General features: G+C 36.4%; 2 protein-coding genes across 2 annotated transcripts in view; one reads left to right on the top strand and one right to left on the bottom strand.

Moving 5' to 3' along the window:
- LOC106644374 (uncharacterized) overlaps positions 1–22323 on the bottom strand; it is a 40356-nt gene that overhangs the window by 6973 nt on the left and 11060 nt on the right. Inside the window, exons 2-9 of the mRNA XM_089589148.1 lie at positions 21575–21665; positions 17598–17782; positions 17058–17486; positions 16087–16520; positions 15805–15989; positions 14727–14983; positions 12278–12577; positions 11319–11513 (exon numbers count right to left, since the gene is read on the bottom strand). Of these exons, the coding sequence (XP_089445274.1) occupies positions 11319–11513; positions 12278–12577; positions 14727–14983; positions 15805–15989; positions 16087–16520; positions 17058–17486; positions 17598–17782; positions 21575–21665 (2076 nt within the window). The remainder of the gene's footprint in view (positions 1–11318; positions 11514–12277; positions 12578–14726; positions 14984–15804; positions 15990–16086; positions 16521–17057; positions 17487–17597; positions 17783–21574; positions 21666–22323) is intronic.
- Positions 695–9973, top strand: LOC149375998 (uncharacterized). The gene is made up of 15 exons (XM_089598565.1): positions 695–890; positions 1747–1872; positions 1950–2157; positions 2221–2699; positions 2767–2944; positions 3404–3628; positions 3710–3939; positions 4011–4145; positions 7482–7607; positions 7685–7892; positions 7956–8434; positions 8502–8679; positions 9139–9363; positions 9445–9674; positions 9746–9973. The coding sequence occupies exons 2-15, from the start codon at positions 1747–1749 to the stop codon at positions 9899–9901; spliced, it is 3183 nt and encodes a 1060-aa protein (XP_089454691.1). The 5' UTR covers positions 695–890; the 3' UTR covers positions 9902–9973.

The following is a 22323-nucleotide window of genomic DNA, read 5'->3' as shown; positions in this document are numbered from 1 at the left end:
CGTTTGTCGTACTAACGCTGTCCAACCCAGGCTTTCAAAACGTGTGTCAAAATTTACTCCATTCGTATATACTATACACCATATTAATGAAACGGTAAAAAGATTTAAAAAACTTTGGAACACGAGGAGTTGCAATGAGTATAAGTAATACTAACAAAGAAAACGATGGAAAAATTCTACACATTCAAAAATTCCAAGATTACGTACATGTGTTTTTTTTTTATTGAAAATGAATTTAAATTTTGTTAAAGGTATATGTTTTTATTGAAATAATAGAAAATCTAAGGGATAAAAATGGATACTATATTATTTAACTTTTATAGTTCATGAATTTTCCAATTTGGGATCGTAAACAAATTTTTCGAATTGAATTGCTTGAGTTTTATAAATATACAAGGGTCGATTGTTAAAGTGTATACTCCGAATTGAAAACATTTTAGAAGACTTTAGTTAACAGCTATAAACAGGGCTATCTTGTTTTAAGTACGATTTCTAAACTGTGGAGGATCAAAATTCCGAAAAGTAGTATACATATACTTAGACCTTATCTATTTCTGTTGCATCTCATTCCAGAAATTTTACTTATCGTCAATTATTCATTTATGACGAATAGTTTCAAAACTAAGTTATTTCTTTAATGCTTATCTTATCCTTTGTGAGAACTTCCCCTACTTTATTTCTAAGTCACACGGCCAATCGGCAAGACACACGTTAACGTTATTTAAGCATACGTTATACCCCCCTATTTTACCAAATAGACATACTCTCTTAGTTTTGGTGATAGTATAAAAGGTACCCTCATCGCCACGGCATCAAATCACAACTGCAACTGTTGCCTTCAACAACTATTTTCAAGCAGCAGATTGAGAATTTAAAAAGCATACTGCAAGGTAAGAAAATCTAACAAAGACTAATTTTGATCGTAACAAAACTGTCCTGATTTAATTGCATATGTATTGTTTTTCTGTGTTATTTTTAATTATCCTTTGTTCCCAACATTTCGATTCTCTAATATTTTTTATTAAACATGATTGTTATATTTTTTCTTCTACAAGTATCCTCGAATACCATTAAAATACTGTTGGCTTCTTACAAAGTTTCATATTTAAATAAATTTTACAATAGGTTAGTAACAAAAAGTTGAAATTATTTTATATTTTTTTACTAATAATTTTGAATCGAAGAAGTTTTTAATAATAATTTACCCAATAAACAATTTTTCATTGACATTTAAAGTTGCCAGTTCATTTCGATTGCTAGAAGATTTATAGATTGCACTTATATGAAAAAATAGGAATAATAAGAAAGAAAAGCTATTTTTAACTAGATGAATTTCGTGTATTATATAATGCTTGTGAATAAGCTTGTATGTTGTAATTTCTTTTTTTTTCATTTATTGTAGTGTATCGACTTGCTCCTCTTTTTTACTTTCTAAGTACACTGAGTCTTTTAAAAATTATTATATCTTTAAATGCGTAACTTTTTTTGAACAATTACAACAAAAAAACTAATTATTTTAACCAAAAGTGAAACCGACAAATTATTGGAGGTTTTCCTCGTTTCTATGCATGTATTTTCAAAATCAACCAAGTAGATTTTGAAATAATTTTAGACAGGATAAATAATAAAGATTTTAGATACGTTCTAATGTCATTTCTAGTTGCAATTCTTGCATGTGGATATTACTATCAACAAGCAAATATAACGCGTAAAATTATCATTAATTTCTTTTGTTTTTGTCACCAGATGTCTGCAAAATTTATTATTCAAGATAATGTAATAGTGGGGAATGCGGTGCCAATTCCACCAACAAGCAGTATTTCGGTATCACTTTTTGATTCATTGACCGCATATCCGGATTTCGTAGGCCAGGTATTTAAAAAACATCAACGATAAAAATATCATTAATCAATTTTTGTTGGTACAAAAATAATTACATTTATTTATAGATTATTGGAGAAACTGGAGAAAAAGCTAATTTTGCTGAAATGAAAGATCAGAGTGTAAGATGCGCTTTATGGTTAAAACAACAAAATGTTGGGAAAGGCGACTTCGTTTGTTACTCAACTCCTCCTCAAAAAGACGATTCTATACCGGTGTTGGCTACACTATTCGTTGGGGCTATTTGCAATCCTTGGACTGCTGCCATGACACCCGGTAAATTTGGATATAATTCGTTAGTAATTTTTCACCCATTAAATAAACCTTATTTTTTTACAGAAACAACACGACGTTTTTTTGATACGTTCAAACCAAAAGTAGCTTTTGCTTGTGAAAATTCGATTGATCGGCTAGCTGAAGCAGCAAAAAATACAAATGTTGATTGCAAATTCGTGGTTTACGGACAGCACTCAGAATACCCATCATTGAGAAATATACTAGCAGTGCAAAAACAAGATGAAGTTGATAACTTTTATCCTGAAGAAATCCATGATCCAGAGAATCAAGTTGGTCTAATACTGTTTACATCAGGAACTACTTGCGATCCAAAAAACGTTATGATATCCTATGATTGCATCGCTAAACACCGTTGTAAGTTCTGGCACATACCAGAGTGCAAATCTGCATTATGGTATCAGCCTTTATCCTATACTTCAGGATTCTTTCCTGTACTAGCTTGTGTTCAGCATCGTGTAACACGAGTTATACATAGACAATATGATCCCATAGAAACGAGTAATATGGTCAAGACGTATAAGGTTTCTTGTAAATTATTATTATCACGACTGCTTTTGAACAATATAATAAACAAATATATGTACGTAGGTTGAATGGTTGAAAGTTCGCCCTAACTTATTGCCGGAAATGTATGACGCAAATGTCTTCACTCAAGAGAGTTATGCTTCAGTTAAATTTATAGTTGTTGGAGGAATGAAATGCAAGCAGCAAACTGTCGATGGCATCCGCAAAGCTCTACCTCAATGTCATTTATCTAGTACTTACGGTAATGTTAACTATTTTGATACATTAATAGCTGTCAAAAGAATGAGACAACTTTTGACGTAAAGCGTGGAAAACAAATTTTGCATTTTATGAGTAGAGATAGCAAGTTGACCATAAAAAGTATGCAATAACCTTTTATTCGCCCTAGGATAATACACTCATAAATTTTCGGTCTTAACACATGGGCTCCTGTTATATTTCCAATAAAAATATGTTATACAGCCATTTTGATTCTAATTATTCACGACAGATTTTGTAACATGTAGACAAAATTAATAGAAGATGTTAATCAACATTTTAATTCATTTTATAAAGGAAAAAAGTATGTTTTGAGTATTTTTTTTCCGATAAAGGGTGTATTTTTGCTGTTCTACCCTAAGATTTTGAAATCAATATTCATCAGATCAATAGCAATATTTCAAAAACAATTAATAAACATCATTCTCGGTTTTGTACATAGGATTGACAGAAACAGGGAGCGTCGTTGTAGCTCAGCACAGACACCATACAAAAGTACATTCAATTGGATACGTTATTGGAAATATTCAAATGAAAGTAACAGATCCAAAAACCGGATCCAAGCTTGGCCCGAATCAAGTAGGCGAGCTTCGCTTCAAGCTGAATTTCAAGACACTTGGTTATTACAAGAATCCTGAAAAGACCAAACAACTGATTGATGAAGAAGGTAAACCTACTTTTTGAATAACTGATGTGACTATAATAGTTTAGCTACAGTTCTGTGTGCAATACTCTATGAATTATCTAGGCTGGTTGCACACTGGGGATTTAGGGCACTTTACCGAAGATGGAGAAGTATTTTTGACTGAACGCATAAGTCGAATTGTATTTACCCAACACAGTCGTATCTCACTGCCTCAACTAGAAGATAAGCTTCTGGAACATAACAATGTCGCTGAAGCTGCAGTTTTACCTGGATCAGATGATGTCAACTTTGAGACACTAATTATTTTTGCAGTAAAAGTCTTAGGATCAGAGGTAAAACATAATTTTACTAAAAATAATCCTTAGACTTTAAATAACATTTTTTTTATGTACAAAATTTCTAGGTAACAGCAGACGAACTGATAGCATTACTTCCGGATTTCAATAAATACATACGAATGACTATTGAGGTGATCTTTCTCGATAAATTACCTCGTTCGCCTGCAGGCAAGATAAACATGAAGGCTCTACAGGAGATGGTTAAAACTTGTGCAAAATAAATCGTTTTGTCGTGATCATTCAAATTTTGCAATAAATATGCACAGCAGCTGAATTTTTAACAAAAATTTTCAATGTACTGGTTTTTATCAACAAGTATCAATAAAATAATTGTATCATACTCCATTACTATCAAACAAAGGTTGATTGCACAACATTTCCTCAGTATTATCCCTTTACAAATTTAATTTGTTTTACTTATTAGGTATATAATTATTGACATCTCCCAAAGACACGGCAAATATAGGAGCGCTTTAAGGTGTATGTATATGATACCTGACTATGTGTCACAGCTAATAAATGAAGACCAGCGAGCTTAGTCGAATTGACAATGAAATATTGACAGGCTATTCTTGTGATATCTGGATATACACGTGCATGAATATTTATAAAAATGTCCATTTAGGTTTTTTATTTTACTTTACCAATAGTACCTTTCACGGAAAAAAAAGCATTTTATAGCGTATCCACGCTTCTCAGTGTAGTATTATAGGGAAATAGATTTTCTTAGTTTACAATTCTTTTTAAGCATCAAATATACAACCATACCATTTTTCATTTTATGGTATACCTTTAATTATAAGGTATACCTAAACTATTAATTGCTATTGGATAAATATTCATGATAAAAAGGAACAAAGTTATTAAAAAAAAAACCAATATTTTTGCATTTTTAGAGTACGACTTTTTTAAGTTATTGAAGTTATACTTTTATAGGCGCGTTATGCGCGAGGGTTGATAAAAAATTTCAGATTTTGACCTTGAAAAAAAGTTTGATGGAAGTGAATTTTGTTTTACTCTTTCCCTTCGCCCCACCTTTTATGACGTACTTCCGCTTTCCTCTACACATTTTAAATTTTATATTTTTTTTTCTTTTAACTAATTCTTGAAAAAAAAAAAAAAAAAAAAAAATTCCCAAAGAGTTTCGAATTCAAGATGACTTATTGTCTGGCTGCAGCTCTATTAATCTACTACGAACTGGTCTATTAAAGGTGGTCAATTACTTTATCTTATTGTACAGTTAGTAATTTATTTTTGATAGAAATTTTGAATAAATGTATATGAATTTGTTCGGTTTGGTTATCAACTAAATAAATATACAATTTACTTCATACAATAATTTTTTTTAAAAATGTTTTTTTTTTTTTTTAAATCAGAAAGCAGAGTATCCTTTCAAATGATTATTAAATATTTATACTTACGTATTGAATTTGTTACTTATACAATAAATAAATAAGTTCTTATACAATTCTTTCATTTTTTTTCAAAAATTAAAAAAAAAATTTTTGTACTGTACAAATACAATAATTAATTTTTATTGTGTTTTACTCTTTTACAAATTTTTTATTTGTGATTGAAATGATTTTTTGACTGAAGGTCGTTCTTCACATAGTTTGGGGGGGAAAGTTCAGTGAAATGACAGGAACGCTAATGTGTACAGTAAAGCAAGCAATTGTTTTTCTTACATGAATAAACTCACATACATGCATTTACGCACGCTTCATCTCCTCGTTCTAAATTCATTTGAAATTAAACGTGTGGGTCCATTTAAAAATTTAATATCAACTTCCCCTACGTTATTTCTCAGTCACACAGCCTAGTGATAGAATAAAAGATACCTTCATTGCCACGGCTTCTTACAAATTTTCATATTTAAATAAATTTTACAATAGGTTAGTATCAAAAAGTTGAAATTATTTTATATTTTTTCACTAATAATTTTAAATCGAAGAAGTTTTTAATAATAATTTACCCAATAAACAATTTTTCATTGACATTTAAGGTTTCCAGTTTTATAAATATACAGGGGTCGATTGTTAAAGTGTATACTCCGAATTGAAAACATTTTAGAAGTCTTTAGTTAACAGCTATAAACAGGGCTATCTTGTTTTAAGTACGATTTCTAAACTGTGGAGGATCAAAATTCCGAAAAGTAGTATACATATACTTAGACCTTATCTATTTCTGTTGTATCTCATTCCAGAAATTTTACTTATCGTCAATTATTCATTTATGACAAATAGTTTCAAAACTAAGTTATTTCTTTAATGCTTATCTTATCCTTTGAGAGAACTTCCCCTACTTTATTTCTAAGTCACTCGGCCAATGGGCTAGACACACGTTAACGTTATTTAAGCATACGTTATACCCCCCTATTTTACCAAATAGACATACTCTCTTAGTTTTGGTGATAGTATAAAAGGTACCCTCATCGCCACGGCATTAAATCACAACTGCAACTGTTGCCTTCAACAACTGTTTTCAAGCAGCAGATTGAGAATTTAAAAAGCATACTGCAAGGTAAGAAAATCTAACAAAGACTAATTTTGATCGTAACAAAACTGTCCTGATTTAATTGCATATGTATTGTTTTTCTGTGTTATTTTTAATTATCCTTTGTTCCCAACATTTCGATTCTCTAATATTTTTTATTAAACATGATTGTTATATTTTTTCTTCTACAAGTATCCTATAATACCGTTAAAAATCTGCCGCTTTGTGCCCTCGGGTCACACTTTGCGCCCTTGAAATCACTTTGGGACCACGGGAAGAAAAGTATTTTGGGGGGTCCAAAGTGATTTACTAGGCGCAAAGTGTACCCACGGGTGCAAAATCGCACTTTGCGTCCTCAGTAAGAAAAACATTATACGCGACTCGGGCACCAATCTACAACAAGCGCGCCCTTCGGACGTTCGTGTTTTAACTTCGTACCCTAGTGACGTAATGTACTGATTTTTCACTAATAACTTTTTAATCGAAGTAGTTTTAATAATAATTTATCAAATAAAAAAATTCTTATTGACATTTAAAGTTTCTAGTTGAGTTAGATTACTAGAAGATTTAAACATTGCACTTGTATAAAAAAAAGGAACAATAAGAAAGTAAAACTATTTTTAACTACATAAATTTCGTGTATTATATAATGCTTCCAAATAAGCTTGTATGTTGTAAATTCTTAACTTTCGTTTATTGTAGTGTCCCGACTTGCTTTTTTTTTACTTTGTAAGTACACTGAGTCTCTTAAAAATTAGTATATTATTAATTGCGTAACGTTTTTTGAACACTTACAACAAAAAAACTAATTATTTTAACCAAAAGTGTAACCCACAAATTATTAAAGGTTTTCCTCGTTTCTATGTATGTATTTTTAAAATCAACCAAGTAGATTTTAAAATAATGTTGTACAAATAACTGATGAAGATTTCAGATACTTTCTATTGTTATTTTCAGTTGCAATTCTTGCATGTAGATATTAATATTAACAAGCAAATACAACGCCTTATATTATTATTTATTTCAATTGTTCTTATTACCAGATGTCTGCAAAATTTATTATTCAAGATGATATAATAGTGGGAAGTGCGGTGCCAATCCCACCAACATGCAGTATTTCGGTATCACTTTTTGATTCACTGACCACACATCCGGATTTCGTAGGCCAGGTATTTAAAAAACATCAACGATAAAAAAATCATTAATTAATTTTTGTTGGTACAAAAATAATTACATTTATTTATAGATTATTGGAGAAACTGGAGAAAAAGCTACTTTTGCTGAAATGAAAGATCAGAGTGTAAGATGCGCTTTATGGTTAAAACAACAAAATGTTGGGAAAGGCGACTTAGTTTGTTACTCAACTCCTCCTCAAAAAGACGATTCCATACCGGTGTTGGCTACACTATTCATTGGGGCGATTTGCAATCCTTGGACTGCTGCCATGACACCCGGTAAATTTGGATATAATTCGTTAGTAATTTTTTAAATATCAAATAAACCTTATTTTTTTACAGAAGCAACACGACGTTTTTTTGATACGTTCAAACCAAAAGTAGCTTTTGCTTGTGAAAATTCGATTGATCGGCTAGCTGAAGCAGCAAAAGATACAAATGTTGATTGCAAATTCGTGGTTTACGGACAGCACTCAGAATACCCATCATTGAGAAATTTACTAGCAGTGCAAAAACAAGATGAAGTTGATAACTTTTATCCTGAAGAAATCCATGATCCAGAGAATCAAGTTGGTCTAATACTGTTTACATCAGGAACTACTTGCGATCCAAAAAACGTTATGATATCCTATGATTGCATCGCTAAACACCGTTGTAAGTTCTGGCACATACCAGAGTGCAAATCTGCATTGTGGTATCATCTTTTATCCTATTCTTCAGGATTCTTTCCTACAATAGCTTGTATTCAGTATTGTGTAACACGAGTTATACATAGTCAATATGATCCCATAGAAACGAGTAATATGGTCAAGACGTATAAGGTTTCTTGTAAATTATTATTATCACGACTGCTTTTGAACAATATAATAAACAAATATATGTACGTAGGTTGAATGGTTGAGAGTTGGCCCTAATTTGTTGCCGGAAATGTATGACGCAAATGTCTTCACTCAAGAGAATTATGCTTCAGTTAAATTTTTAGTTGTTGGAGGAATGAAATGCAAGCAGCAAACTGTCGATGGCATCCGCAAAGCTCTACCTCAATGTCATTTATCTAATACTTTCGGTAATGTTAACTATTTTGATACATTAATAGCTGTCAAAAGAATGAGACAACTTTTGACATAAAGCGTGGAAAACAAATTTTGCATCATATGAGTAGAGATAGCAACTTCATCATAAAAAGTATGCAATAACCTTTTATTAGCCCTAGAATAATACACTCATAATTTTTCGGTCTTAACACATGGGCTCCTGTTATATTTCCAATAAAAATATGTTATACAGCCATTTTGATTCTAATTATTCACGACAGATTTTGTAACATGTAGACAAAATTAATAGAAGATGTTAATCAACATTTTAATTCATTTTATAAAGGAAAAAAGTATGTTTTGAGTATTTTTTTTCCGATAAAGGGTGTATTTTTGCTGTTCTACCCTAAGATTTTGAAATCAATATTCATCAGATCAATAGCAATATTTCAAAAACAATTAATAAACATCATTCTCGGTTTTGTACATAGGATTGACAGAAACAGGGAGCGTCGTTGTAGCTCAGCACAGACACCATACAAAAGTACATTCAATTGGATACGTTATTGGAAATATTCAAATGAAAGTAACAGATCCAAAAACCGGATCCAAGCTTGGCCCGAATCAAGTAGGCGAGCTTCGCTTCAAGCTGAATTTCAAGACTCTTGGTTATTACAAGAATCCTGAAAAGACCAAACAACTGATGGATGAAGAAGGTAAACCTACTTTTTGAATAACTGATGTGACTATAATAGTTTAGCTACAGTTCTGTGTGCAATACTCTATGAATTATCTAGGCTGGTTGCACACTGGGGATTTAGGGCACTTTACCGAAGATGGAGAAGTATTTTTGACTGAACGCATAAGTCGAATTGTATTTACCCAACACAGTCGTATCTCACTGCCTCAACTAGAAGATAAGCTTCTGGAACATAACAATGTCGCTGAAGCTGCAGTTTTACCTGGATCAGATGATGTTAACTTTGAGACACTAATTATTTTTGCAGTAAAAGTCTTAGGATCAGAGGTAAAACATAATTTTACTAAAAATAATCCTTAGACTTTAAATAACATTTTTTTTATGTACAAAATTTCTAGGTAACAGCAGACGAACTGATAGCATTACTTCCGGATTTCAATAAATACATACGAATGACTATTGAGGTGATCTTTCTTGATAAATTACCTCGTTCGCCTGCAGGCAAGATAAACATGAAGGCCTTACAGGAGATGGTAAAAACTTGTGCAAAATAAATTGTTTTGTTATGATTATTTGAATTTTGTAATAAATATGCACAGCAGCTGAATTTCTTAACAAAAGTTTTGAATGTACTAGATATTTATCAGCGAATGTTAATAAAAAATTGTATCATTCTCCATGAATATAAAAAGAAGTATGATTTCAAAACATTTCTTCATCATTATCCTTTTGGAAATTTAATTTTCTTAACTTGCGATGTATATAATTGTTTTGAGCCTGTTATTTTAACTTATTTAAAGAAATCTTTATCATCAAACAAGATGTTCAAGTTGAACTGCTTGATTATTATAGTATTAAAAAAATTATTTTCAACACCTGGACAGTTATACATTATTACAGTTTATATTAGCCAATGTTATACGCGAAGTTGTTGAAAATAACATTTAGCGTCCGTATATGCATGCACGAGTACGCCACTATTTATATGGTATAGCTACAAGTCTACGGTTAAAGCGCTTATCATTAAAAATAAGTATCACACGTAACTATCGGTAATTTGTATCGTTTAATTACTGCTAATAATTTGTATGTAGATAACAGTTTACGTTACTTTAATAATCCATGTACAACGATTACGCATAATGTAAATATTGCTATGAGCTTATGATCTTGGGCTTTGACTAACACCTAGCTTCATAATACGTGTACCCACATACATATGCTGTAGGTATTAATCTAATCAATCAGATAGAGTTAATGGATCGTTTGCTATTATTCCTTCAGGGTCCAAAAGCACGTCAACTATAGGCACGCGTTACGGTGTATGTAGGTATATGATACTTGACTATGTGTCACAGCTATGAAAAAAGGCCGTCGAGCTTAGTTAAATTGACAGTGAAATATCGACAGGCCATTCTTGTGATAATTGGATATGCACGTGCATCAATATTTATAAAAATGTCCATTTAGATTTTTTATTTTATTTTAAAAATAGTACCTTTCACGGAAAAAAATTTTTAACGGCCTGTTCACGCCTGTCAGTGTAGTATTATGGGGCCATTGATTTTCTTCGTTCACAGTTTTTTTTTTGAAGCATCAAATATACAACCGTACTATTTTTAAAGTTGAGTTACACCTATAAAACAGTTTAAAAAAGAGATGAAAAAAAGTATTAATTGCCCCAGGATGAATATTCATGATAAAAAGGAGCAAAGTTAATTTAAAAACCCAGTAATTTTGAATCTTCACAGTATGCCTTTTTTTACCAGAGAAAAAGTAAGCTACTTTATTTTTATTTATTTTTTATTTTTCTTATAGCAGAAGTATGAAAAATATTTTTGAATTTACAACTTTTTTCCCGGTTGCGTTGACCTTAATAAGTAGTGTTTTGCTTTGGCTAAAATGTAAGACACACCAGTGGAGCAACCATGACCGAATAAAATGACATTAATAAACAATTGTTACACTCACCAACGCAGCTCTTGTTGTCGGAAGGCTCGAATCCGAACCGGCAGTCACCTTTATTTTTAGCCACAGTTGCCCAGACCAGGTCCTGGGCAGTCACGTGCAAAGGTGGTTGAGTGCATCTGTACGAGCCTGGGGTGTTGATGCAGCCCCACCGGCAGACTTCCGTCTGAAGATCCGGTACAGCACACTCGTCGACGTCTACGTGCGGGCATTAATTTGTGGTTACCAATTATAACATCAATTTTCATCTTCTATCAAGTGTTTTATTTTATTTTATTTTTTTTGGTATCTTTTTTTATCTGTTACTCGAGAGATTCTCAATTTTCTGATCGCAGCGAGCAACATATTTTCAAAACACAATTTACCTGCGATCACTATCGTTACAATCTTATCGAAAAAAATGTCCTTTATGTACACAACTAGGCTAATCTGAAATTTTCAAGAAAAAAAGAGAAACCGACTAGAACATGTACGAAACAAAACCATCGTTTTTCCTCTTTTCTTTATGTGAAACCATCCAAACGATAATGAATAATAATAATCATAGGCTCCCCTGAACGAAGATATTTACACATGAGCTAATTATTGAGCTATAGATCATGCGCCAAAGTTCCCCCTCTCTCGATCCGTTTGCGTTTTTTACCATCTTCTCTGCTTTCACTTCCCATTTTCAAATCGTTCACCATAGGCTGCTCCAACCTTTTTGGAAGAAGAGGAGATGCTTTAACCTTGGAGGGCTGTAGCTAGCCGAGACTAACCGTTCATTTTGACCCCGGTATTTGCGCAACATTTTATTATTTTCCTCCTTAACAGGCATCACATTATACGCTGTGCTCGTCCTTTGAGAGGAAAGGTCTGTTTTTGCAAGAGACGGGACCAATTCTTTGGCGTCTGTCTCCTTGTTACCTCACGACGCGTGGACGGTCGTCGGGTACTTGTGGTAAGCTCAAAAGCGTACGCACCTTGACAGGTCTTCCAGTCGTCCTCGAGCATGAAGCCGTAGGGACAGAGGCAGAAGACCCGACCCATGCTCGCGAGACACGTGTGCGAGCACCCGGCGTTGTCGTAATTGCATAGGCTTCCGTCCACCCCGTCCCCAGTGTCCCGGGCAGTCGTTGCCGGTGGCTCCTGACACGTGTGGTTGTCCGGCGCAAGAGTGGCCATCGGGAGCCCCTCGCAGGAGCAAAAGTAGCCACCCGCGACGTTGCGACACGTGTCCTCGCAGGGACCGCGACCCTCGTTCGCCAGACACTCGTCGATGTCTGCGGACAGCAAAGCAAAGTTGCCGGTTTAGCGTTTATATTACACAACGAGAAGTGGTAGTTATATTGCCTCGCCTGGTTTTGATGGACTTTAAATCATGTGTTGGCCAAAGGGTCCACCGTATGTATTCGATGTTTTCTACCTGAACTTGGGGGGTTAAACGCGATTACGTACATGACTGCAGGGCATGGAATAGAAAGTGAGGTGATAGAATCTCTGGTACAATTTTGTTACGGCGAGGCAACTCGTCCGTGAAAAAATATCCAAGAGTAGCAACGAGTGGGCATTTCTTTTGTTTTCTGCCTGCACGTGTGACGTTCGCGTCGAGGAGGGTAAGGAGCTCTCAGAGAAGGGTCGAAACATCCCCTCGAAAGGTAGAGCCTACTCGAGTGTTTGTCGTTTCCTTGTCTTGACGTCGTTCGACCCCTTCCGTAGCCTACACTAAGTCCAGTCTCGGGTACTTTTATCGGCGCGCTGTTTTCTTAAGTGCTCGACGTTTGTCATGCCTGCTATACTGGACTTGTACGTATTTTGTTTGCGTGCGCATTTATGAGCTTTTCGCTCACCCTCGAGCTCGCAGATTTTTTAATGGCTTGCAACAGCACTCTCAAGGCCAACGGAATATTACTTTTTTTCTACATTCAACCGATCCGATGCTTGTTATCATGCTTGACTTGTGAAATTTTAATTCAATTGAAAATGCATTTCTTTTCAATGCACTATCACAAACTATTACTATTAGCTTTGTTCTATTAGTATTGGTGTTTCTTTAAATCCATAAAGATATTCTTTAGATGGTTTTTTATTAGAACTATTTTTTTTACACCAAAAAATACTAGTCAATTATTAATTTAATGATTACAAGCTACACGCACTCTTGAAACTTTCGTTAAAAAGTTTAAAGTCTTTTTGCGGCTTTTGAAGTTTTTTAATAATTCGAATTACTTATATACAGATCCTCTATACACAATCATAACTTTGAATAAACCTGAACATCGCTGTCCTATCTGTGTCATTGCCTTTGGAGCTACCGTAGTTTTCCCTCCATCCACAAGCGCTCTGCCGTCCCTAATCATGAAAGACAAGCGCTTCTGAAATCGTACTTCTCTCTACTAGCTAAACGTGTAAGTCTCTGCAGCGCTAGCAAGAATTTGCGGTGTAAAAATAGGTTTTTGAAATGTATTAGCATTAGTGCGCTTATTTTTCTTACTACCAGTAAAATGAAGATGGAAAAGAAAACGTCAAAATTGAAAACACGATCTAGACTCAGTTGTGGTTATTTTTTTTTTTTTCATCCCATACTGTACTATACATGCGGATATATTTTCAAATTATTATATTTGCTGGATATATTTCCAAAATAATGCAGATAAGAGAATTGTCCTTCATTCTGGTGAAGAAAGGTCGAGATAGAGGAAAAAAAAAAAAAATAATTAAGGCCAAGATGAGGAATAACGAGAAAGAACGTTTCTCGTGCTCCACTAGTTTTCGTATACCTACTCTATTTTAAGTCAAGAATCTCTTTAGACGAAATTAAAATCGTGGATTAAAAAAAATCCTTCTTCACTTTAAATACAAGCAATTGTTTTTAGCTTTTTATCAGTTTTCTTAAAATGTTTTGATGCTAGGCTGGTGCTGAAAATACATTGGTATCGCTTGAAGAAAGCAAACTTTTTTGTTTAAACTGTACAGGCACCTGAAATTTTTTTACCCGTAAAAGCTATTATCGATACAATGCATATCTCGTTACAATGTAACGTTCGAGAAATATATTAAATGTTAATTATTGAAACAGGTCTTCTTTTGTTTTAAAAGAAACATTATAACACTCTTAATGATACAACAATTACTTATACAATACAAAGTCTGAAACAAAAAAAAAATTTATCGTTACTACATCAGAAAACTTATCAATACTGATTTCGATAAAGTTTTATTCGGTAAATGACCATTGCTATAACATCAAATGCCGATGCATTCTACTAAAAACTCGGATTCGGAGTACGGTTATTTCAACAGATAAGATTTCCTGATAAAATACTCAATGCACGAGCACTTATTATTGATGATAGAAAAATAAACATCTTTATTTTCAGACAATTACAAACAAAATCTCGATTATTGTAAAAAACAACACGATACACTCACCAATGCACTTGCGTTCCTCAAGACGGTATCCCTCGCGGCAGAGGCACTCGGCCCTGCCGGCAACAATCCTGCACAGTTGATCGCAGCCCAACTCTGCGCAGCTACCCTCGTCGTCCACCCGATACTTGCACACGGGAAGCTTACCGATCCAGCGCCGGTCCCGGCAAAGTAGCCGATTGCTGCCGTTGCCCAGCATATCATAGCCATGTTCGCACTCGTAGTCGGCCTCGAGGTACTCAGGACTCGGGCTCGAGGACCTTTTTCAGAGGCAGAATGTCAGGGTCTCGTGTACGTATTATACTTACGCTGCGTTTGTTTTAATTTTTAATTGTATCCTCGGCTCTACAGCACTTTTCTCGTTGAAAAATTTGTCTATTGTTATTTCCGTGTTTTTTCATGACTCTGTACATACGAGGTGAAACAAGTGGCGCGTGTGACGGTTCTAAGTATAAAACAACTGACGGAACAAGAGTTTTCGCTTAGTCCTCGGAAACTCCCGGAAAATTGAAAAGAAGCGAATATCCAAAGTGACACGAGAAACTAGTCTGGTGCAGAGTAAGCCAACTTTGTTAAACACATTAAGAATTAGGGAGGAGAGAAAAAAATCCCTCCCCTGGGGTGGTGTCAGGAACGCGAGAAAAATTTCGCGGGGATCTATTCAGGGCATCTTGGCAAAAAAAAAAAAAAAAAACAATGGAGCTAGAGATCCCATTATTCTCCGTGGCGCGTCTTAATTAGATCCGCAGCTTTAGGTGATCGTCTTTCCTCTGGTCTACCCTTATTTATCCTCATCTCCATTTTCCGAGAAAGTCAATTTCAAAATCGCCGAGTCTAAACGATCGAAGGGTGGGGGGAAGGGATGGGCGTGCAATTTAGAAGACTTCCTAAACTCATGAGGTATTTATCGGTTGGTGATGGTAGAGTAGGCGATTTTTTCGTATGTTATTATTTTTATGTAAATGCATAGCCAATACATTTTTATGGACCAGATAAATAAAAGTATTAAAAATCTATTTGTAGATTTTAATTGTGTAAGTCATACGAGAAAGTAGTATTGCTGGTTGGTGCTCCTACTCACTTAACATATTTGATGACCGCGTGCTGTACGAGCGGCGCTGGCGTGAAGGTGCCATTTATGCAGGAAAGGTCGCCACGCAGCTCGTCTTCGCTCTCAGGTGGGGCCATGGGCTCCATTGACCTCAAAGACGAGGATGGGGATGGTTCAGGAATGAACTGTCCACGATCGGGGCTCTGCACCTGCTCCTGAAGAGGTGCACATGGCCGTGAAAAACAATCCTCCCCCCAAAGAACCACGTGTATTATATACATGCAGTTAAGAACCCAAATATGGCCCAATGACCTTATTCCTGGCCAGACTCGAGCTCTGCATGTAGGCGTTGTAGTCCTTGAGGGTCCTCTGCAGTACCTCGTTCTCCATGTCCAAGATCGGAAGGTCCTCGTCCGTCCTCGAGTAGCCTAGCATCCTTTCGGGGTCAAATGGTGCGCTGGGCTGTTTTGCCACCTGGGCGTACTGCTCGTCAAACCTGGGAGACTCCCCAGTCTCCTCACCGTTCTCCTCCTCATCGCCTTCTTCCGACAATGACTTCTCGGTCAACTGGGCGCGCGTGTACTCGCGTTCCACCTGCCTCGAGAACTCGCGCTCGACGTCGCTGGGCTGGTTGTGGTATCGGATGGTGGGCTCTGGTAGTACGGGAACACGTGGTTCGGTCGTCAGCTGGGAAAGCAAGCTGGACGACGAGGTGGCGTTCAAGACGTCTTGGACCCGCGCAGGTGCTGCGATTTCATGGAATTTGCGTAAACCATAACGTGGTGGTTTACGTACTTATACGATATTTATAATTTATAGGGTATCTCGTATTGACTTTTGAATTGGCTGCTTGTAATCCTTTAACTTTTAGTTCGTAGCTTGAAATTAAAAATTTTAGCCAAAAAGTTAGTGCACAAATAAAATTTTTTACGGCATACACTGCTAGTGGAATTGTCTAAAAAAACATAAATCATTTTTTTGAAGTAAATTTTCAAGGGACAAACACTAATCCAAAACTTTTTGTTTTTATTTTACTGAAGGAAAAAAAAAAAAAAAAAAAAAAAAGACATGAAGTATGTACAGTCGTAGAAGCTTAGAAAAATTATCATCTATAATGCAAGTTGTGCAAAAAATCGTGCGATCGAAACATTAAAAATGAATTGATATTTGAACCAAGATCCCGGATAATAATATTAAAATTTCCATGTTTTTAAAGAAATGTCATTTTGGAGAAAATAATAAAAAAAAGCCCTCTTCGCAGAACATTTATTATGTAGACTCACCAGCAGTGCCAGCTAATCTAGCCGTGCTCGACAGATTCAAGGGGTTCTCGCTGAGCATCCTGGCCTCGTCGATTTTCTGCTCGTTGAGTATCTTGATCAGCCTGACAATCGGGTTGTCCCGCCACTTGCGCTCCTCCCTCCTGTTCTCAAGCCTCACTCGACTCCGCGTGCGCTTCCTATTCCTCCTGCGCCTTCGACGCTCCTCCCTGTATTTACCTGCCCTGCTACTCCCCGGCTTCCTCATCCCGTTCGTCGACGAGCTGCTGGTCAATGACGGGGCGTCGTCGCCGCTCTGCTTCTTCTTTCCCCGAAATCGACCCCCGACGTTCACCAGGTTCTCGCTCTCCGGCTCGTCGGTTTCTCCGCTCCAGGGCTGCTTGCCTCGTCGGCGCTTCTTCCGGCGACGGTCTTTCTGCGCTTGACGAGAATCTGAGGAATCACAGGTGTTTGTTTTCATTAGACAAAGTTTCATTCAACTTCTCCAACGATATCTAGATACACTTCCGGCACATGCACGTGAAAACTCGCGCGTCTCCTTACTTTCACTGTGGAGCTCCGGCTGGAATTTCCCGTGACTCGAAGGTAGCAGCAGCAGAGGTCCATCTTCGTTCCCGGTTCCTCCCGCGTGGCTTAGTGACGGTCGAGCCACCTCCTCCCTCGATGGGACTAGCTCGTCCTCCGAGGATGACTCTGGACTCGTCGATCCCTCGAGGCGCCTCTGCCACCTGTAATCGGACAATCGACCGTCGAAACTCGTACCTGTTCTTGTACGTCGATTTGAGATTTCGACGCGTAAGGAGTTTGTGATGAGAAGTAAGTGTACCGTGTAGTGTATGTCTATAAATTAACAGAAAAGAAGGATGAAAACGATCGACGGTACTGGCATTTTGTTGGTTTTATCAGAGAGTTTTTATGCATTTTTACTCAGTTTGGAAAGGTAAAACGGGATCAAGCACCGGGACGTCAGATGACCGACAAAGAACAAGGGGCAAAAACTCCAAATTGAAAATCCAATCGATCAACGAAACAAATCCACGAGAACAGAATCCAAAGAGCATTAATTAATAAAAAAATCAACTTATACGATCCTTGAGCCCCCTACTGATTTATATATATATAACCACTCGACAATCAGCTTTAGTATTTGATCTGCAATCACTTTGCCAGCTCTTACGTGCTAGAAATTCACTTTATCCAGTCATCCGGTCTCATTTTCGTACATGTTTTATGTATGTATTCTCTTCTCTATCGTCGTTTCCCATCTCCCAGAAATCTCCTAGATAGGTATAGTTGTACTTGTCTCATTCATCTCAGTACATTTCGGCTTTGTCGTAGATATCTATGCACACTCTCGACCCTGCGATTCTGTGTCTTCCTCGATTTCAGTTAGAGGATACTCGAGAGGATGAGCAGGGCACACACACGCGTACACACGTTTATGTATTCCCAACGAGATGGCTCGTACATATAGGGGCTCATCGCTGGCCTTGATTCACCACCAGCAAGAATAACAGCAGCAACATCAGAAATTGCAGAGATCCAAGGAGCAGGTCTATTACCCGCACAGGCAGACTAGGCTGCTTCAGACCAGGCAGCCGTGCTGTCCTAATTGAAGACCGCACAAATATTTTAATATGTGTTTTTTGGTGATTGACGAGATTTCGTGGCGAATGATCGATCGATCGATGGAATTGTTTTTTGAAAATTTTTCTTACGATTTTTTACGGGAATGTTGTCATATTTTCAGAGCCTCTGCCGTAGTTTATACACATGATTTTTACTGTTGCATCAAAATGTATATAGCAAGTCGCCATGAGTTGGTTCTTCATTCTATGGGCGTAGTTGCTCGATCTTTAAATTTAACGAGATTGATCTTTTTGAAGAGAGCTTCGTCTGTGACTTTGTATAATAGAATGTATATATGTTTGTTCTATCATCAAACGTTATAAGTTTCAATAATGTAGTCCAATCGATTGCCAAATAAATTTTTTGATAGACAATTTTTTTATTTTTTATTTACTTCAGTAGTTAATTGGTTGATTGACAGTAACTGTATACACTCGCTTTTCATTTTTTTAGTTCATTGAAAAATATTCATTCGACATTAAAAAACCAGCGCATTATTTAATATAGAAAAAATACAAATAATATTGACATATTATTAAGTAATTAAGAAAAAATTTGTACGTATTATCCAATTAGAATAATTTTTAATTAAACTGACTGGCTAAATAATAGCAATGTATAAAATACAAAACGATAAAGCGAGAGTTATTTGCACATTTTATAATATATTCTAGTGCTTTCTATGCAAAAACCTTTTTTTTTTTTTTTTTTTTTTTTTAAGTTATTTGAGGGTCTGACTCTAAAATTATTTAAATTATCAAGCTAAAAAACGTCTTCATTTAGATGAGCTCTAAAAATTGAGTGTTTAACACTTTGTTGTACAGTTTTCATTTATTTCTGTAGCAAAAAAAACCGCGTTTTTTTACTGTTTTTTGTAACTATTTTGCATTATTGAACGTCTTTATTGCAACCTAAAGAATAAATATAATAAAAAAAAGTTGTATTTTAACGAGACCTACAACTTTGTCTTTAAACGTGGACGTGTAAAATGTGTGAAAAGTTTTTTTTTTTTTTTTTTCTAAGAGCGTCGCATTAAATTAAAATAAGCTCCCGTCGATAATTTGGTAATAATTGATTCAATGAAATCGACAACTATTGCGTACTTTTGTCCGAGCCCCGTTTGTTTTGCTCTGAAAAAAAACCGCTGCCCATAAAACGAGAAAAGTAAAAACATATGATATATACCTTTTACACATGTACATATTCAGTGGGTTATAACTTTTTGTTCCTCACCTTCTCCTTCACTCCATCAGTCATCCATTATAGAGCCAATTAATAAAAGTGTGGAATATATCTTCCTTCAAGGCCACTCGTAAAATATACACGCTACAAGTCAAAAACAAATTCTGCACATACGCAAATGTTGTTCTAAGTGAGGGGCCGGCACAAAAGTCTCGATGTAAAACCTGAATTTTTCAAAGACTTTTGCCATCTTTACAAGACCTTAGAATACTCTTTAAAATTATCAAAGGTCTTTGGCAAGTTTGAAATCTTTAAGAGACCTTCCAAAGTCTTCACATGATTTTTTTTGAACTGCTGGAAAAGTTCACCAATCTTTTACTTATTACTTGCGGACAGTTCTCATCTGCAAATATTACGATCTTCACCTGATGCTGTTCTACTACGAGCTAGTATCCCAATGGTTGGCTGAATTTCTGATTAAAGGCTGGGGCTAAAAGTGTGGATGCACATAAACAAATCCGAGCTAAGAGTAATTATCGAAACAGGTGAGGCTCTCGAAACAATACGGCAGCTATGGCGATTGTAATTTTCAATGGAAACAACCAAAGGCACACCTTGTACCTATTATGCACCATCCACGTAGCGTTGAACAATTTCCATCAGCAGCCAAGAAAATTACTTTTCCACCTCGTTGTCGAGTTAAAGTTCATCGGCTGCTGCTTCCAACAATGACTTCCAAGGACTGGCCTCTCCCGGTCCGCACACTACATAAGTACACGCAGCAATAATCGAGCAACCCATCCTCCGGTAGCGCAATAAGAGAGAGAATAGGAGCTGCATCATCCCGGCAAGTCTTTAGCGCCTCCTCGCCGTTTTACGGCTATCGTTCCTCCAAACTTTGCCCGTCAAGCAGCCGCTCGAAGTAGACAGTTGTACCGTACACTTTGTACGTACAATACTCGCTTGGTGCGAAAACTGCACCGGAGTTTGGTAGAAGAGCTCTCAGGAGGTGGGGTGCGTCGTTACCTTAATACTACTCTTTTGGCTCTAAATGATAATAGTTTGGCTACAACGGAGGGGCCGATTGAGTATCCGACTAGATTTATTGTACGCTTGATTTTCGTAATAGCGCATATTTGGAAAACTTTTGTCCTCGAGAATCGCGAATGAAATGTCAAAACGGACGTACGGCGAACAATCGAACCTTTTAAATTAATTTAAAATGTGCAGTGTATCGAATCGAAGGAGGCAAATTGGGTTGTAATAGATTGGATTAAAACTGCGTGACAAGGACTATACTCGAGTCTATGTCGTCGAAACAAGATTCAATCCACTGTAAGTGCCGAGGTAAGTGCGGGATCAACTTTTATGGTTACTCCTCCGATTCTACCAAGAAGTACTACCGCCAACCGACTTACCGGAGATTACGTTTTCTTCAACTGAAGTTGGGAAATTAAAATCCCCAAAGCTTTTGAATCCGTGAGAGAACTTGTGTTTTCATCAAAACTTACATCCGAGAAAGTTACTGTTAGTTACCTACGGGTATACAGTTGTGTAGGTACAGCACGTACCAGTGGTACTTGACTAGGGAAAATGAGGTTTCCGAGGTTGTAATACGCGAGATATGAATCTTGTCACCGAACGGAGGATGAGATTTGACGTGTAAGTATCTACTCGTGAAATCAAAATAGGTCGTTGGATATACATACGTTTCGTCATTCCGGCCGTCGTAGTCCATGGCAACATGCGAATTCCTGAAATTGTTGGGACGCCTGTTTGGCTCTGCATTCTGGCATGATCCTGTAACAGGCAAAGATAACAATTTATTGGTAGAAAAAAAGAGCAATCCTAAATTAGTCCATTATCAATTTTTATGGACAAAATTTTGTCGACGCAATAATACTTAAATTAAAAGAAAAGAAAAATAAAAATACACGCGAATAGACCGAGTTTACGCGAGATAAAAATTTTTAACTCAAGTTTCAACGTAGGTATAACAACTGAGAGAGAAAGAAGGGAAAAGAGTACAAATGAAGTATACTGCTCGGGTATACCACCGCTTAGTATTGGTATTTCGCGTGTGAACAGTACAGCATGAGACTGATGTAGAAGCAGCTACGAACTACTTCCAGACTCGCTCGCTTCGCACTTGCACGAGAAAAAAAGTGCGAAGGAAAGGACGTGCATATATACACATAGGCAAGTAAAACGAAAGTTCAGCCACGGCCGGCCGAGCACATCTCGCTCTGTCCATCCATCCATCCCTTGGCAACTTCATCTCAAGACCAGACGGGGAGAAAAAGAGGGAGTCAACGGGAGCTTTCAGCCAGGACTTGCGTGCTGGAGAGCTGTTCCGCGCTACTCGATATTGGACGACGACCTTTTTTTTTCTCCCCACCCCCAGCCCTTTTTATTGCTCGAGAAGTCACGAGTATAGGGGGAAGCGGAGGCAAGAGGA

This window comes from Copidosoma floridanum, unplaced genomic scaffold (assembly GCF_036245765.1).
Source record: "Copidosoma floridanum isolate Cflo_tuat_1 unplaced genomic scaffold, Cflo_Japanese_pri ptg000001l, whole genome shotgun sequence".
Lineage (NCBI taxonomy): Eukaryota > Metazoa > Arthropoda > Insecta > Hymenoptera > Encyrtidae > Copidosoma > Copidosoma floridanum.
Note: the sequence above shows the minus strand (reverse complement) of the source record. Positions and strands in the feature narration are given on the sequence as shown.

What these genes read in the sequence shown, in the direction of transcription:
- LOC149375998 (XM_089598565.1), top strand. Translation starts at nt 1,747, where the DNA reads ATGTCTGCAAAATTTATTATTCAAGATAATGTAATAGTGGGGAATGCG. An exon ending in ATATGGTCAAGACGTATAAG is followed by an intron (nt 8,435 to 8,501) that starts GTTTCTTGTAAA and finishes ATATGTACGTAG; the next exon opens with GTTGAATGGTTGAGAGTTGG. An exon ending in TAAAAGTCTTAGGATCAGAG is followed by an intron (nt 9,675 to 9,745) that starts GTAAAACATAAT and finishes CAAAATTTCTAG; the next exon opens with GTAACAGCAGACGAACTGAT.